This window comes from Nomia melanderi, chromosome 3 (assembly GCF_051020985.1).
Source record: "Nomia melanderi isolate GNS246 chromosome 3, iyNomMela1, whole genome shotgun sequence".
Classification (NCBI taxonomy): Eukaryota; Metazoa; Arthropoda; class Insecta; order Hymenoptera; family Halictidae; genus Nomia; species Nomia melanderi.
The window spans coordinates 2,950,157-2,969,318 of NC_135001.1; the positions used below are offsets into that span (position 1 = coordinate 2,950,157).

Consider the following 19,162-nt stretch of genomic DNA (forward strand, 5'->3'; position numbering starts at 1 on the left):
GATGCGGTTTTGTCATCTTATAAGCGTGATCTTACGAGATCATATAACTTAAACAATACTCCAATTCGTGCAAGAATCGCGTTATTCGAATGAATTAGTGGCCTTTCGCAATAAAGTTGCCCGCGTTTTCCGAGCTTATTTTGGGGAGTTTTCGCCATTTTGCTTTGGCCAAGTCCGTAGAGTCGGCCATTACGTACGCGTGCCAGGTTCGGTCCAGGGCCGGTTAATGACGTTGAAGACGCTTCGTACTTTTTTTTGACTTATGTACATTTTCATATAGACATTGATCTAATTGAATTTTTTACGAAACAGTTGAAGTGTTTGTTCATAACACGCCTCCCACATTGTGTACGTGCATCGAAGTGATATATCATTTAATTCATTTTTTCGTAATTATATTTAAAGCACTTTGCTGTTTCACGGTATTAAAGGAACTTATGTATATTTTAGCATTTAGGTATTTTCTACGTGTTTGCCATACAATAAAAGCTTAACACTGCTTTTTTTTTATTTATGACACGATTACGGTATATTTTGAGCGCAAAGTATATAATCTCGTAATTACTGCTCTCGTGAGAGGTTAAATTACCAATGAAAATTTTGGTAACAACATATATCATGTCCGAGGGAAATAGGAAAGTTCGCATTTTGTTTGTTAGCGTCCTCTAGTTGCAATTTCCAATCACGGCGAGATGATCCTAGCTTTCGGGAGTAGAGCGCATGCTCGATAGTTTCCTTCGTTTTTTCTTCTCTCGTGCCCTCTTCCGGGGAAGCCTGCGCTCTCTGACGGTCGGTGTACGGGCAAGCCAGCAAGCGTTGCGCTACGCCATTGTTGAAAAGGGCAGCGCTCAAGGCGCACGCCGAGCTTGGACGCTTACGCAGTTTTTCACTTTTCATCGATCCCGTTGCTGTGATATTAGATTGTTTTATACCCCATATTAGGTAAGTGCTGCAACACGTAGACTAGTTCACACGTAGAAACTGTGACCTCGCGTCGGAATTCTTAAGAAAATTCCGGAAAATCTTAAGGTGGGCGACATGGCGCGGGCGGATCCTCTCTCGTATATATTTTTGAGAAAACACCATCTTGGCTTTCGTCGAGCGCGTTAATGAAATTTCCCGATAAAGTAAGCGTTTGCGATTTTCGTGTGTTTGTCCAGACGATACTTTAACGGTGAATTACAATATCGTTAATTATACGATTTCGCGATCGATATACTTTTCCTTGCGAGCTTTTCTTCTATCGCCATTTTGTCCGGGCGCGACCTCGCGGACGGCCATATTGCGATCCACGTCTCCTCTCTCTCGTGGTTTCCGGGGGCGGTGCGAGGAAAGTGCATCGTTCTTTTTCGCCGGTCGGTAGATGCGATTGGAAAAATTATCTGTCGCTAACTTGTTTTTGTTTCGCGCACACGTTGCTCGGCGCCATCTGACGTAACATTCAATACAAGATAACAATATAAATAGATTATGCAATCGTGTGTAAGCAGTGAATGCTCCTCGTTTTATTTCGTATTAATCTTTACCACACTTATACTTGTATTATCGTTCCTCCCCCACCCGAGATTGAAACTTACGCGTTGCGCATGTGAAAGACCAGTAATTGATTTTCCATTTTATTGCGCGTTAATGATGTAAACTTCGATGACGTAAACTTATATTACAATACTTCGCCCTCTTCAATAAATTCGGTATAATTTTCCGGGCGCTCTTCCCGCCGCGAACTATTATTTGAAACGCTTCGCTCTTTTTTCTCCATGTAACGCGCTGCATTATACTCATAGAATAAGCTAATGCGTGAGGCTGCTAACAAATTTGCAATTCTAGTTCAACCGGCGTAATTCTTTAATCAATTCAGACGCTTTATAATTAAAGCGATGTTCACCGATTCAACTCGTATTGATTCGTAACGGCAATATACGGTGAATGCATTTTTTTTATTATTATACATTCTTCGGCATTTCGATATTAATTCCCATTTCACCGATTCGAAATATTTTTCAATCGCACGCGTACGTGATTCCTGTCGCGAGAAAATTCTTGTGGTTCGGTTCCGCGGTTAGGGAACCGGAGAATCCAGCAGACGCCCCTGAATTCCAGGATCTCGAGCTAGTGCGCAAGTTGAGCGCGCAGCTCGGGCGCAGCTGCGCATGCGTGGTGCTTGCGCGTCCTCCTGCATCATCCCCACCAAATCGTCCATTACCGTTATGAGGACACGCACAAAGGAAAAGGCCAGAAGACCGAATCGACCGACGCGCTTGCATCGTACGGCCATTTTGGAAGCTTCGGTGCTTCCTTGCGGAGCTTTCGCGGCGGTTGCGTTATCGATCGCCGAACCGGAGAAAATTCGTCAAGTTCTGTGGTGCAATCTCGAATTATCCGCCTCGATGTACGCGTTAACAGGCCGCGGGATAGTTAGATAGCATTAGGCACGGTCGATATTGAACGACAGCCGCGCGGGGGTCTTGTTACGCTCTGCTCATCGCCACAGGTATCTTTTTTTCTGATTGATTCAGAAACGAGGGAACGAAGCCAGACAAAATGGAAGACGACCAGCAGTTCTGTTTGAGGTGGAACAACCACCAAAGCACACTAATTCAAAATTTCGACACACTTCTCGAAAGCGGGACGCTGGTCGACTGCACCTTGGCGGCGGAGGGGAAATACTTAAAGGCCCATAAAGTAGTTCTCTCCGCGTGCAGTCCCTATTTTGAGGTAACTCCACTTTTTTTATTATCTGATAATCGCGACAGTAGTCTACGCTTGTCATTTTGACAGTACATTGACACATCAAGATAACCTCGGGATTAAGGTTGGAACAGTTCAAGTCCGGCGAAAATGATTCGTTTAGTAAATTTAAAAGTTTCCAGTGGGTTCAGTGATCGGTATATAGAAAAAGCATAAAAAGTGAAATATGTTTTGTAGAGTTGAATGAATTCATTTTTGTGGGAATTTGTTCGCTTTTTTTTACATTCCATTGGCTAAGCGTTGTCGGGGATTCGAAGTACTGGAATTGAAACTGGGGGAAAAGGGGGGACCTGAAATTGAAACAAGATGGCTGCCCTTGTTGAACGTTGCCTGGGCTGAAGCCCGAGAGGCAGGGGGGAATGAAAGCCCAAACCCCCTCCTGGTTCCTCGTGATCAATACAGAGAAAGCAAGATGGCTGATTTCCAGGGCACTTGCCCTGGGATTTTACCCTGTTGTGGGTGGGGGTGTTTGCGGAGGCAGCCACTGCCTCATGAATTTGCCTATGGAATTGAATTTAGTAATATTGTTTCGTATCGTTGACTTCGCTCAGCCTACTGGGAATGATTCGACTATTCAATTTTTTTTTTTAAATATTTCATTCAGTATTTTCATTTAGTGTACTGCTACTGGAAAAGACTTTGCAGATCTTTCGAATCTAAACTTTGATGATTTTAAACGATAATAATACTTAGAAAATTTCGGATGTTGTGCTTGATAATTACACACACATGTTTTCATTATAGGGCCTCCTCAGCCAGCATTATGACAAACACCCAGTCTTCATACTCAAAGATGTTAAGTTTAAAGAATTAAAAGCGATGATGGACTACATGTACAGGGGAGAAGTTACTATCTCCCGAGACCAATTGGCAGCACTCGTCAATGCCGCCGAGTCTCTACAAATAAAAGGTTTATCGGAGAGTAAAACGGGTGGTATCTGTAAGACGGACTGTAGGCAACAAAAGGTCGTTCCACAAGCAACGGCCCCGTCGTTAGACATTCCACACGCGTCTTCCGGGCTCACAATAGAAAAAAATAAAGTTCCTAGGCAGAGTATGGCACAAGGTTCCCTCGGGGACCTGCCTGAAGACTCGGCCAGTCCCCAAGTACCTAAGGGTCTCTCCTCGAGGTAAGAGAAAATGTTTCACAGAGCATTAAAGTATTCAGTTAGTTGAAGAACATACGCGAATATTCAACTACGATATTTCGTTACAGAGAGGGCTCTCAAAGTCCAATATCGAGGAAAAAGAAAAGATCTAGAAGAAGTATCGGTGAAGATAATTCTGTTGAGAACCACGAGTCAAATTCGAGTGATGTGCCCCAACAAATGGGTATTCCTGCACTTGGTATCGCCCCGGTCGCAGACGAGAAGACGCACGCAGACCCCACAGACTCGCTCGGCAGGTCAGCCTTAATGACGCAGCTGACGAAACCCGCGGACGAAATGCTACAGGTAAATGATCTTGACGATCACCGGCTCTCGGATGTTTCTGCGAATTTCATGAAAGCTGAGCCAAAGAGCGCATTATTTTTCGTAATTATTATACTGGTACTTCAGTAATACAAGGCGATATTAAATTCCATGGAACTTTGTATTTTATTATCTCCTGAAAGGTTTTATGAGTCATAAACGCATAAACATCCGGAGTCTAATGGTTACCATCGAATCCTTTACTCTCGAGCCAACGCATAATGGAGACTGTTGCTTCTTCGTTGCTCTGTTTCTTTCGCTCGTTGGTAGAGTAACGATCTTCGTACTTTATCCTTCTGTCTGATTGGTAATTCGTTTGATCTCATAGAGTGGAAACGGTGCGATACAATGCCTTCTTGTTCAACGCGTTTTCTTGCGCGTTACTGAACATACGTTAGTCGAAGAATTTACGAGTTAATAATTTCATTTCCCCGCAGCTGCCACTTGAGAAGCCCGAGCCAAATGATAGTCTCATCGAGCCAAAGTCTGAATATCTCGAAGATCCGGAGGAGAGCGTCGAAGACCTGACGCTCGATGACGATATGAATGACCTGAATGAAATGGATGGCGATAATAACAGAGCAGGACCGTCCCACGACCCCTCCCAACAGCCTGGTAAGTTTGCACATCTCTGTTTCTTTGGTAACGGTAATCCGTCGTTTCGTAAAGTAGCGGAATACAGGGTAACATTCGCGGTTCGAGCGTCCGGTGACCGCTTAAATTTCATAAATTCAAGCTTGCCCAAGACATGAGAATTTGTACGTACAAAAGAAAAAGAAAAAATATATATATATATATACACGGTAACCTATGAACAAATTCTATGACGGATACGAGATGGCGCAGTAGCGACAGTACTTCCATCCAAAAACGAAATCTTTGGATCGAAGCAGAGATCTCTCTACCCTGGCATATTCTACCCACAATGAGGAGATCGTGCTTTTTTCTCGCGTAGGTTCAAATTTTTCATGTTCATTGATAATCAATTTAATAGGAAAAACAAATAGAAATTTTTTTTTTAAATGAACAGAAAGAACAAGGAAAGGGACTCACTCTCGTTGTCATGATAGAACCGAAGTAGCTTAATCACGTGATCGTTTATTTGTTTATTAAGTGTTAAAACGGGTCGTGCGATGATCGGCCGACACTAGTTTGGGTTTCCTCGTTGCAGGTGGGGGGGCGGGAGCGCGGTCTCGGTCGAGAGGGAATTGGGGTGGTGGTGGCGGTGGTGCCGTCTGGGCGTCCCATTTCCTCGAATGTAAAAAAGGGCCGAATACGAGGCGGCCACGCCCAGACGCTGACGTAGGCGCGTTGCTTAAATCGCTGGAGAACAAACATGGCAGAAAGTATAGTTTAGACTCGGTTAAAATGTCCCTGGAGGCAATATTGCAGCAGGGGGTTAGCACCACACAGGCATCAGAGATGTATGGCATTAATCGCTCGACCCTGCAGTTCTATTTGAAAAAGTTGAACGTCAGCAGGAGGAGATGGAGACAACAGCCTAGTAACCTGATCCAGCCTAGGCAGGCTTAGTGTGTGCACGCTCTCCTGAAAGTAGTTTGCGCAAACGATGTTCAGTGTTTCGAGACCCGCCGGCGAGAAAATGCCCATTAATCAATTTAACGAAACCAAAATGAACGTGCAAAGAGAAAAACAACTTCTGTTCAGCTGTATCGTTTCTCTTTTTCAAACTTGCGTACTTAAACGTTTCGCTAGTTTCCCCGTCGAGTGGTGAGCGATTTTTCCCAATTAATTTACATTTAATACGGGTATCACGATCAATGATGATCGCTGATAGCATTTATTCTTTTCTGATTCCGCGATAGTTTTGCGCCAATCGTTGGAAATTGGTAAGCAACTTTGGCGTGAAGCGTACCTTAGCAACAGCTTTATCGCAGGTTCTGTCGAACCTGAGTTCTATCGGAATTTTTTAATGATTTCCTTTCTTCTGTTTTTTTCTCTCGTTTTCTAATGGGCAGTTTTTTGTACTGCGCGTTCCGATGTAAACAGGGTTCGAAGTTCAGTTCTCGAAGCTTAGCGCCGCAAACTTAGCGGCGTAAAGTATATTTATAAGTAAGTCCTCGTTGAATACATGGAGTCTATATGTGCTTGCATTCTGTGTACGGCTGAAAGAGTGATACGCTCTACACAGGTGTCCCGTCTGTATTACTCGTGCTCTCCGGACAAGCCGTGTCGTTCACCATTCGCATCGAACTTCTCCGCGACCGCGGCGGAGTTCACAAACGTTTCATGATTCACAGCGGTGTACAAAAGTGACAACTTATCAGTATTAATCTCTCCGTTCTAAGTGTTTAACCAGTAGGACCGATCGAATTTAGGCGATGCATTCATGGCATGTAAAAGTGTTCGACGTATGTTTGTATGCGTGTAAACGATCCGTGTATGTACGGCTGCGAAAACAAATAGGAATGTAAGGATGTTCCGTGTTTATCTGCCAAAAAGAAAAAAAAATATTCCACCACGAAGAATAACCTACGGGGTTGAATCGAAGGACTGTGTACCTTATTATAATAATGTCAGGTCTCGTCGTTTCTGTAAGCAAAAAAAAATTGAAAAAAACAAAAAAATGAGAAGAACCAGTAACAAGAACAATGATAAATGTAACACTTCCGATCGCGACGATAACACCCTGTATTTCACTACTTCTCCGTTCGAATTGTCCGAGGACACGAAAGGTATTTTTGTTCATCCGTTACCGATGAGGATTTTAATTGCGAATAAAGTATTTATCAACCCTTATTCCAAAACGAATATAATGACTTTTTTGGATTCACTGCTTCGATCCATGTCTGTTGCGCGGCCGGATTTGTTTATCCGTGTTTTCTTAGTTATCCTTGTTCTCTTGGTCCCGGCACAGAAAGGTGTTACGAGTACGGTTTGTTTTTTTTGTTTCATTAGCAGGTATGAGCGCGTGGCACGTTATTAGGGATCGAAATAACGCGGGAGGTGTCGTGGGCTCGGTGGCAGGAGCTACAGGACCGACAGACGAAGTTTTCCTGGCAGCCCAGGAGGCCGCCCAGGCCCACCGCGACTCTCAAGGTAGGCTCACCCACACCATTCTTCATCAGTTCCTGCACGCCGTAACAATAGGCACTCGACATTTATTCCGGCTCACCTGAGCGAACGCACGCAAGACATCCGAGACACTCTTAACACTTTACCCGCCCACTGCGAGCTTGTAAATGTCTTTCAACGTGCCTCAAGGAAAGAAAAACGAAATTTTAAAGAGTAGACGCCTTGATCAGCATACGTTTTGAGAACTTCTATTCCCATAAAGTGAATCCTGATAATGGAAACATTTGATCACTTTCAATCGAAGTAGCCCATTGATCCAGGGTTTCTAAGTCCACAAGTGGGACGGCTGAAATAGACAAATCATGAAGATTACTTGATCTGATCCAGTAAAACGCCTCGAGGGCAACATAAGTTATGCTCATCTATTTTATAAAGTAGACTACATTGTGTGCCATTTATTACACATTCATTTTGTTATCAAATGGACGTAGACGTTAATGCAATTCAATATAACCAAAATTCTAACGTTCTAATTCGCAGGAGGTTGGTGAAGTGTTACTAAAAAAAATTTCGTTCTCGAAAAGCTATACAAAAAGAAGTCTGACATACGTGGAATGTTGTCGTATTAAGAAGCAGAAATACGGATTTCAAACGGCTAAATAAGGCACTATACGTCCGAGGAACGGAAACAAAAAGAGAAAAAAGCGGCTTCTTAATCACAATGACACATTTCTGTAATCGGTTTTCCTAGCAGATAAAAAAAGCATTGAAACGTAAAGGGAATATCATATCTCTTGCAAGCCGTGAAGTGAGAAGTGCCCATTGCGCAGGCGCGACAGGACTTAAATTTTTTTTTCTTTCACTGTCGAATAACGTGGTTCAACCTAGATGCCGGTACGTTCAAGAGTAGCACGGTCTCTGAAAGAGCTTTTCACATATTCTATGAATATATACATATACATATATGTATATATATATATTATACATAGGGCATGTAGTTTTTCCGTTCATCTGAGTTCCTTATTTATTCTTTACACGTTTTCCTCTTTAACTTTTTTTTCCGTTTTCTGTTTGTATCCGCGGTACCGGGCCGCGAGGTCGACGAAAGAAAGACTCAGACCACGAGGAACCCGCGCTAGCGCGAAATTGGCTGCCCCCCTCCTTTTTTTCGCTCTCCGAGTTTCTCGTTGTCGCGTTTTCCCCACCCGTTATCTCGTTATCGTCGCCCGTTGTCGCCCGAAGATATCGGTCACACTCTCGCGTTTTTCCTCCCCGTCTGTGCTCCATCGTGGCTGGTCTTTATCGTTGGCCTCGGGACGCGATATCGCGACCTCTCTCTCCTCTGCAAGGAAAAAGTCGACCGCGCGGACGGACGAGTTGCTCCGCCGTCGACGACGACCGCCAACCAAAGGAAACACGAGACAGACATGCATCTCACGCGTTGTTTAAATCGCGGCTCCCATAGACTATTTACCTGCTTATCGAAGAATAGTATCCTTTTTCTTTTTATCTTTTATTCCGCGTCGTCTCATTGACAAATACTTCGGAATTATAACAGATGGAGAGAGAGAGCGAGAGCGAGAGAAAGATATCGTATATACGAGAAACGGAGAGAGCCACGCTAATGCCGATTCGAATTAGAGATCCGTACGTGAAAGAACGAAAAGTAAACGTTCGAGATTTTGTCGCGACACTTCGGACGCATCTCGTAGTTTTGCGTGTTAATTTTCGTTTATCGGGAATGACGGGAAGCAATTGTTGCAATGGTTTAGTAGAGAATTGCTCGAATTACGGAACAGTGTCACAGACGATTCGTCGATAGGGTCAGGTCTCTCGATGGTGTCCTCTCTTCCCAGCAGTATTCGAGTTTGCTTTTGATTGAATCGGGACGTTAACCCTTTGCACTTAGATTGAGTCTCAGAAATACGCATAGTATGATTTGTCGGTTAGAATTGATTGATTCGGGGAACACTACGAAAAATACAAACCCGTGATTCGTAATAATGAACCAGACGCAAATGAATCCGTTGAACAATTAGGTGCTACGAGACGTGTGCTCCGTGCGGATCCACCACAAAGGCTGTCCATGAACTTCATGCAGCACAGGCTAAAAAAAATTCAAATTTATGGCGGCAAACGATACCCGCAGAGACCGTGTCGAGTCTGTAAGGCGCACGGGAAACGCAAGGATACATGTTTTATGTGCGAGTACTGTGGTGTTGCCTTGTGCAGGATCAATTGCTTCGAGCGTTACCATATGTACGAGCAGTATTAAAAGAAAAAGTAATCTTCCGAAACAAAAAGAGAAACAGAAATTTTAAACTTTCGATCGTCATTTGTACATTATCCTTTGAATACTGAATAAAATTTCGTTCGTCTTCATTCTCAGAGTATTTACCGAGTGCAAAGGGTTACGGAAGCGCATAATTGAGTGTATAAGTCGAACGTTAGAGCCTGGAAGCCGCGGGAAGTGTCTAGAAGCGTTCAGAAGCGCCGGGGCACATTACGATCGCGCTGTTGCTATGAGAAATTTAAGTCGGAGTAACGCGAGAGCTTGAGAAAAGGATATAACGGCGCGAGTCAGCGTGGCGAACGAGAGCGAGCGGGCGAGCCGACCGGCTGCGACCGGCTGTCGCGTCCTAGTTTTTCCTTCCACTTTGGATGCCGTTCTTTCGAGAAATTGGATCGCGACGACGCACACGTGCGCTTGCGTATTGATCGGATCGCTCGGATGAAACGCGTCATCGTATCGTATCGTATCGTATCGTATCGTATCGTATCGTATCGTATCGATTTTACAGAAACAGAGAGAAAACAGGAAAAGTACTATTCACGAGTACGAACGCGAAAGAATAGCGAGGTAAAAGAGAAATAGAATCAAAGGGGAAGATGCAAGACGCAAGCGGCTTTGCATAATTCATATCGCGACACGATTACGCCTAGTCGCGCGAGACGCGGAGAAAACGTTGTTGGTCGGAATCGTGTATTAGAATTTCCGAAGTAGATTATTTCCATCGTTGCTACGACACCAGAGGTTATCGGCGGACCCGCGCGCGCGCGCGCGCGTGTATACTTGTGTGTTATTCTTCTGTGTCCGTTTGTGTCTTCTCTCTCTCGCACGAGCGAGCGATTCGGTTGCGAGTCCGTTCCCACGGAAACTCGTCGGCCTTGAGCTCGATAGAGCGTCCCGACAGAAGTATAATTGCGACGGTAGAGAGAGAGATGGGCCCGTGCTCTCCGATGCTTTTACGCGACGTTCCACGGAGAAACGCGTCCAAGAATGGTTCATCAGGCACCGTTGTCAAAGAACGATACGTCCGACCCGTAGACCTGCTGTTAAGGTCATCCGCGTGTTCGTTTGCAGGTGAGGCGACGATTTCGAAACCGTCGACCCAGTTATTCGCGCTGTACAATAACGTCTATAATCGTTGGGTCGTTGAACTCGCTCGATACGAAGTATCAACCGCGCGACGATTTTCAACGCGACACCGCGATCGCTTCGATCTCATTAGGCGCGGTTAATTAGAATAATCGAGCGTCTCGCAGAGGATAGTTTAGCGAACAAAGCTTCTCGGTACGAGGAAAGAGGACGAAACGAGAAAAAGGGAGGAGAGAGGTGGCGAGCAACAGCTGTCGCCTTCTCGGATCCGGTGCATCTGCTAGCGTAACCAAGCAGCTGTCGTTGGCAGATGCAACCTGAGCCGCGAAACTTCGATAGAAACGGTGCGATAGCTTTCGGCGCTCATTTGTGAAAACAAATGGAGTGCGTGTGTAGGAAACATGAGGAACAGAGAGGGATGGAGACTGAGGAAAGAGAACGCCTAGAGAGACCTTTGTAGGGACGTTTTTGAAAAGAATTTAGGATAGGGGCGGGGGAAAGTTAAATCGCAAACGGTGTTTCGTTTCTTTTTTCTTTTTGAGAATAGAGAGATTTTTAGGACCAACGATCGCCCGAAAACGGGTGATCCAACGCGGGAGATATAAGGTAATATCGGAGAGAGAGGAGCGACCTCTCTGTCAATGCTAGTCCTGTCACACTCGAGATTTCGTAATGATCCTCGCTATCGTCGCGTTATGTTACGGTATCGTGTCAAGTTTCCATTTCTTTTGCGTTTCCTTTTCTGTGCCGTATACACTGCAGACATGAATTATTTGTGCATTATTGTGAGCAAGGAAAGAAGCTCTTCTCGAAAGCAGGAAGCGAGACGGGAAGTTCCCCGAGATCAGGAACATAGTGGAACATTTGTACCAAGTGCTCGCATTGATGGGGATGGTCGTTGTTTTCACCGTCAGAGACTTGTTACCTTGAATCGATTGTTCGAGCGGTTTCATTGAAAATTTTGGACAAGAGGAGAATGTTTTCTTTCACGCGGTACGTGAATTCTTACTATACAACTCTGGTTGGTGTACGTTTCGACACGTTTTGTGCCGCCTCGGGTCGTTGATCGATCGCCGAATTTGATGTCGATTCTGGTTTGCGCCGGACGAAGCTGTTTAGAAATGAGATTCACGATTAAAAGATCAGACAAATGTATTACGCGTATTCATCGTTGCCCAAGAGAAGAAAGTAATGGAACAGAATCATCCGAAATTGAAATCCATCTTTCGCACGGACGAATGGTTCAGATCTTTTCAACTCGAAATCTAAAAGAAAGGCGGAAGTTATTAGAAGTAGGACGCCGTGACAAACTACAGGAACGTAGTACTGTTTGGTACATAGATCGGAAAATAACATCGTGAAAGTACTAACATTTGCAAGCCAAGCTTCTACTATGATATCTCAACCTCTTATATAATACTGTGTTAATCAGAAAATCGTGTACGGTGTTATAATTGTTTACCAATCCTCTCGCTTCAGCCAGAGAGATTCCATGATTTTCAGTTAGATAAACTCTCAATTTCACAGAATTATAAGTTTTTCACGGAAAAACTTCGCGACGACGGCGCAAACCGGTAAATCGTAGGAAAGCCAAATCCATTGCAGCACGAAACATGTCGACGAATCTACCTTACCTTTTTTTTTCAATTTATTTATTTACGGGTTCCGACAGAAAAAAAAGTCGAGATCAGAATAGCACGCAGCCCGTCTCCTTGCAAATTCATTATACCTGTACGCTCTCTCGTAATACGAAGGAAAAACCGCGAGTCCGTTTTTATCCTAGGTTTTCTCGAATCCCGCGCTCTCCACGGGTTTCTCCAACCTCGCGCACATAATGCATTTTCCCGTGAGAACCGGGAAAGAAATCCGCGTTCCGTCCCGGTGGGTAATCGAGAAACTAAAGCCGGCGTTGCGCCACGTTATTTGCAGTACGTAGAGGATTCTCTCCTGTTAAATGTCGTTGTGGAAAAACAAAAGAATACGAACCGGTGGAAAAGGTAAAGGCGGCCGCCGGCCGTCGACGGTTACCCGGAGGGCTTCCGGTTCGGCTTCGAGAACACAGCCTGCAGTAACCTCTGTCCTTCGGGCATCCTCGGTGGCCCCGCGTTCGTCTCTACCACCCCAACACAGCCGGAGGGCAACCCTCGTATCCTTAATGGCAACAAAAAAGAAAGAAAAAAATAGAAAATCAAAAAGGAAAAAAAAAGAAAGGAACCACCCATTGTAGTCGTGTACGTGTTTTTTTTGTTGAGAGAGAAGTGTTGAAAAGTTCCCTTTGAGTGATCCATTTGCATACACACATATACACGCGGTGGAGGGTGAGACGGAAAAGGGAATGGTAGAGACAGAGACAAAGAGAATCACGACGTAAAGCCAACCTCCGCGCTGCCAGCGAGTTTCTTCCTCTGTTTACTTATTTTTATTTTCTTTCTCGATACACATTTTTTACGAGTAAGGTCTCATGAGGGTATGCCGCGATCTTTCGTTGCACGGCGGAAACGCTCCGGAATTATTACACATTCTCATTCTGTATGCCTGTATTTTTACCTGTTCATTTTCCTCTGCCTTCACACACGGCCCATGTACTCTCGAAACGGATGCTTCTATCGTGCCTGACAGTCCAGCGCGGCGGTTGGTCGTACGTCCGCGAACCACCCGGTTACCAATATCATTGGACAAAAAATTTTGGGTTTGGTCATGTTAATAACATTTTCTTTTTGCAGTTTCTCGAATTATTCGTGTATTCTCTCTTGTTTCGAGTCTCTCGCCAATTCACGGTCCCTTCACCCTCTTCCAATGGTGTCCTTATCAAATTTGTTCGTTGGGTTGAGGTGTTCACCAAGATAGAAATGTGTGCTACCTGTCGAGACAAAAAAAACACGTGTATCAATTTCTGGTAGTCGCGGCGCGCATGACACACATCGGCCACTCGCAAATCAATGCGAACGTTAACACTCGTGTGTCACGCGCGCTGGTGAAACCTTTTCTACGTGTGCCAAAAAACAGAAGACAAAAATCTAATCAATCTATATATCTATATATATAGAGTTTATGTGTATATATATATATATACATATCAATATATATATATATATATATATATATATATATATATATATATACATATCAATATATATATAATACAATGTGTGATATATCAACATACTTTTTCTTTGTCCATCCGTGTATGCGTACACTCGATAGTTTTTAATCCATTGCGTTGTGCCATTTTTTGCGTAATTCGTCTTGCATGCCACGCTTCCTTCGGTAGTGTAATTTTACGACTCTTTAACTCTGCGGAGGTGAGCGAGCGCGGTGCGTTCTCGTCACGGTAACTCGCGGATTGAACAACAAATACTACTTACTATTTACTACTACTACTACTACTACTATTACTACTATTACTACTATTACTACTTCTACTACCACTACTACCCTTCTTTTTGCGTGTTCTGCCTGAGAGAAAACAGTCAACGTGTTTTCTTCATTATCTTTATAGGGTAGTCTTTCACACACCATTTATACACGCATATATATATATATTTACATTGATATGTGTGTGTGTGTGTGTGTGTATATATATATATCATATATATGTATATATCATATATAAACATACATATACATACATATTACATACACATATGGTGATGGTGCTCGTTCTGCGAAGACACGTATTTTTACATACATGATTTACCTATTCCACTTTTGTTTCTAATATATATATATATAGATCAACAATTCAATTCATGAATTAAATACGTTATATATATTCTCTTCTTCTCCTTACGAGTACGAGGCGTACGCGCTTGCACACGTTCCAAATATTTATATATATATATTTTTTTTTTAAACTAACCCATGTGTACATAACTCGCTTCTTTGTTCGTAACGCATATAAACATCAAATATTTGATTAACCCGATCTTATATATACATGTATACGACGCTGTTTCACACGTGTCCCGTACGTGTACTCGTGCGGGCTTGTATACGGTGCGCACGCGGGTGAGCATCCGGTACACGCCTGTACACCGGGTATACGTATATCGACGGAATTCCGTGGAACGAGTGCGTGTTTTTGTTTTTCATAATTGTTTTTTCTTCCAAAAAACGAAAATGAAAAGAAAAAGACGAATGGTAGAGAAGTGAATAATTTATACGTGCCACATGCACACATGTGTGTATGTATAAATGGATTTATGGCATATATGTATATACGTTTTTGTATACATATATATACCGAGAGAGACACACGCACCTATTTTTATCACACTTCTTTTCTACATCGATATATTTCGACATATTTATATATGTACCATGATCGTCTATATTTCTACCATTGCGTATGAAGATAACATAACATTTATTGTTAATATTTTGCTCATGGTATTGTACTATTTCCGCATTTCGATTCTCGTTGTTTGTACCATGCCATGTTCATATCTTCACGAAAGTTTCTGTACGTATTCTTTTTTTTGTCACACCGTTTTCACCTTCCAAGTGTTTAGGCCACGATTCATGAAGAGTCTGAAGAAGAATAACGAACGAATTCGGACGACGAGCCCGGAGGATCGCGATCGAGCGATTTCCCGATCGTGGTCGCTGTTCCGGCTCGAGTTCCATGGCCATAAGAGAAGAGAGAAGAGAGAACACCGAGCAGCGCGCCATTTTTGTGCGTTGACCGGAACAACGCGGTAGTCATTTCTCGTTCTCGTCAGCCGTTTTGCTGCGAGTACGCGCGTTTTCCATCGAATTTTTCGAACGGTCACGGTTTATACTTTCTTTTCTTTCGAATTTCCCGCGTCGAGATCGATCTTCGTGTTTTACGGTGAACCTTTTTAGTCCAGACGAATCGGCCGTTTTGGCTCGGTTCGTTTAGACCCGTTCGCCGTTGAAAGATGACTGAATGATAGAAGAGACGTTGGAAGAAGAGATCGGGAAATCCCTGGACGAAGATGGTGGTATGGTAAAGAGGTAAAGGTAAAATGGTAAAATGGTAATATGGTAAAATGAATTGGTAATAACGGTAAAACTGGTAAGAAGGTAAAATTAACAACGTACCGTTGACCTTACGTGAACACGTGTCGTTTAACGATTCGTGATATTTCGCAATTTCCTGTCATTTGTACTTTTCTGAACTTTTTTTTTCCATTGTATATGGTTAATTGGTATACATGGTATTCGGATGCACGCGCGTGAATAGAGATCTTCTATCGAGATCGTTGCAAACGAAGCTTGTCGATGTCTCGTGCCGAGTGGACAATATAGTCCATGGTAAGAGGCTTATGTGACCCTCGAATCGATAGTAAAACGACGCTTCTCTTTGCAATCGATTAAGATTCGACTGTTACATCGGGCGAATGGGAATTGAGATGTGATTCGGATGTATTTGGATTTTCGTTCGTTTGAGCGAGTATTCGTGTTGCGTCACCACTTCAATATTTTTCAGTTACGTAAGGCACACTTTCTTTGGATTTTTTCCAAAGCCGATTAAACTGTTGACTTCGCCTGTTCGTTTATCTTCGCTCCCGTTTAAGAAATTCCGAGACGCGGTATCTTGTCACGAGGAGACAAGTTGTTTCGTGACTTGTTCTTCGTGTCTTAGAAATTATCCTCGAGGAATCGTTTAAATGTCGAGCGAACCGTGATCGCGAGCTTTGTGTAATTATCGGTACCTGCGAACAAAGATCTGTGCGATTTAACGCGGGTTTATTCATATTTCGAGCCTGCCTTTTGAAGCCGTTCTTTGTTCCCTTTATACCGATATTATCGATGAGTGTGATGACCATTTTTGACAATCGCGGAAGAAAGAAGAAAGAAGACAGGATCCGTGAATAACGAAGACGGAAGACCTTGTAGTTCGTTTCTGCTTACATTCTTTTTCGTTCAAAATGAATCTGGGTGAACAAATCCGAAGAAAATTGAACGATATTTCGAATTTTTCGAAGTTTCGATGTCAACTTTCTCTTTCGAATTTTTTAGTTGTTACTCATGATAAATTGAACGAATGGCAGTAATGAATAATGGTTTGTATGGTTTGAATTGCATGAAAGATATCGAATTTGATACCTTTCAATTATAATTTCGGACCTGAACGAAAAAATTGCAATCGATGCTCCTATTTTTCGGACTTCGAGCGTTGCATTTGAACGAGAAGAGTTACGAAGATACGACGTGGGATTCATCGTGTTATTAATGCGATGATAATGTCGAAATGGTACAGTATTGGTAAATCTTTCTATTATTAGGTTAAAATTTAGATTAAGACGTATTTATTGCTCATGTGATACTATTTTACAATTTTTTCCCCTATGTATTAAGACTTTTATTGTTGTATCTGATAATTGCAGGACCCATTTTTGAAATTCTTCTATTTTGCATTTTTACATCATCAATTATTTGTTTGTTACTGTTGACTAATGTGTTGACCGATTATACTGTCAGTGGCATTTTGGGACATGTTTATTGTCCTTGTAAGCACTGTCCATACGCGTATGTCTTATAATTTTAAGTTCTTAACTACAGAATGCATTCTGTAATCGATTTCATTTTCAGTGATTCTAACAATCTTTGATAAAAATTCAATTTTTATAAAAATTAAGCAATGTTATGTCTCTTTCGTTATTAGTTCTCGTGATAAGTTTACATTGTTACATTTCGAGAACGAATTCGTTTCTTCTCAAATGTTCTAACACACTTTCTGCTTGTCGCTGCTGGTAATTGAGCGCGATACGTCTTTTTGACGTTTTCGTCTTTGAGAGCACAAAGTTCTTATAAATTCTCAAGCAAAGCTACGCTTCAATCTGAAGGAAAGAAGAAACTTGAAACAAGTGACATTCTCGAATACTTCGTTTTGAGTTTTCGAAGAATGATATTCAGTGCACGAAGAATAGTTGGTGTGGTGTTCGTTTCTATTGTGACGCATTAAAAAATGGTAACAGGTAAAAAGGTTTTGAGCGTAAGTATATTATCTTGCGTGTTGTATCGGCACGCGAGATGCCTTGAATTGTTTAATACTTAATATAGAAATAAAATAAAAATGATTGTTCGCAGATATTCCACATTTGTTGGTACGATTTACTGAATCGTCCAAATTCTTATTAAAAATCGAAGTCCTTGTGCCTTAAGACTTCAAGCAAGAAGAAACAATCATTTTTATCTGGAATTTTTTGTATTTATAAGATTTTTCTTGATACACTGTTTAAACATGTATTTTTCGTTTTCTGTGATACTGGTTCAACATTATTCTTTATTTAACAAGAGTATTCCACACGTCGTTTTTACGTCCCCGACCCAAGGTGTAGGACATTATTTGTTTCCCAGTACTTTAGTTTTCGTTCTTCCCCCTTCGTTTTTTGGTTTTCTTTCGATCACCGATGCATCCCCCCGTTGCCTCTTATTGCATCGGTTTTCTCGTACGACCAAGTATCTCACGAACACTGCGATCGTATCGCGGGAAAGCGATCTACGTATTCGTAAAAGGACGTTAAGACCCACGCTCTGTGGTTTCGTTTCTTCTGTTCGGCCATGGTCAAGCAAAATTTCAGTCCAACGTGGTGATTCTCTTTCAACGGTGACGGGATTCTCGAGAAAACGGTGTGAATGTGACTCCGAATGAATGAAACGATGTCGATGGTTTTCGAAGCAGGTGTTCAACTTAATTCTTCCCGAAAAATGGAGAAATGGAAATTGCGAGATCGATGTTTGTTCAATTCGCATCTTCCTTACTCTATGGCGCCGGGTGATGGAAGACCGAGGATTGTTCCTTCATCGACCACGATCTCTCATGAGGATGATGACGATACTAGTATAGAGAGCTTCATTCCTATGATTCTCGAATATCAAATTCATAGATAATCATAGTTCTTTAAATGTACGATATTATCCATGGATGCACTGAGGATTACTGAAAACTTCTCAATGGATTTAGTCTCTTAACATAGATCCATTGTGAAATTTTCTAGGATCCTCTAAAATCCTCAACCTTTCGTTTGACGCAATTTCTCGTTGCGGGTTTCGCAGAAAGATTGCAGTCATCTTGAATCTTGATCACTCTATTCATGGACAATATCGTATGCGAACCGCGCTAAGTACGGTACTACAACCGCGAGTAGAATGGAGAAGCTCTTCCAGAGGTTCCGCGGCAATGTTGTCCGATAAGCTCTTCGTCTGAGCGCATTGTAGACAAGAGATATGGATTTTTCTCGGCGGCTATTAAGATAGCAAGGAAAACCTGACCTCTTTCCCCTCTTCTCTCCAAAAATCATCTCCAACATTCAAACCCGCTGCAATCGTTGTCCCTCCAGTAATGTTTGCTGCGCAGCGATCATTATCGGAGCGGCCAACGCCTAGCTTTTTTCCAAAACTTCCTGACAGGACACGCAAAACAAGACGAAAGAAAAACAGGGACAGACAGATGTTCTATCCTCTTTCTATGTCAGCACAGGCGTAAAGCCTATCCCCATATCCTCTATAATTCCCAGGCCAGTACGAGTGTTAGCGCGTGATTGTGGTGAGGGCCACG

At 42.7% G+C, this 19,162-nt stretch overlaps 1 protein-coding gene across 50 annotated transcripts in view; it reads left to right on the forward strand.

The window, feature by feature from the left end:
* Window positions 1-19,162, forward strand: part of LOC116434039 (uncharacterized) — a 117,219-nt gene that overhangs the window by 293 nt on the left and 97,764 nt on the right. For 43 of the 50 annotated variants that reach the window (XR_012998255.1, XR_012998256.1, XR_012998257.1 and 40 more), the window contains exons 2-6: window positions 2,517-2,715; window positions 3,493-3,878; window positions 3,965-4,202; window positions 4,658-4,835; window positions 7,140-7,280. Coding sequence is in view for 47 of the 50 variants with exons in the window: in XM_076366074.1 (XP_076222189.1) it covers window positions 2,542-2,715; window positions 3,493-3,878; window positions 3,965-4,202; window positions 4,658-4,835; window positions 7,140-7,280 (1,117 nt within the window). In the remaining 3 variants the exon portion in view is untranslated. Of the gene's footprint in view, window positions 1-747; window positions 943-2,491; window positions 2,716-3,492; window positions 3,879-3,964; window positions 4,203-4,657; window positions 4,836-5,391; window positions 6,971-7,139; window positions 7,281-19,162 lie in introns of those variants that run through there. The other 7 variants (XM_076366105.1, XM_076366085.1, XM_031992765.2 and 4 more) reach the window with 5 other exon arrangements.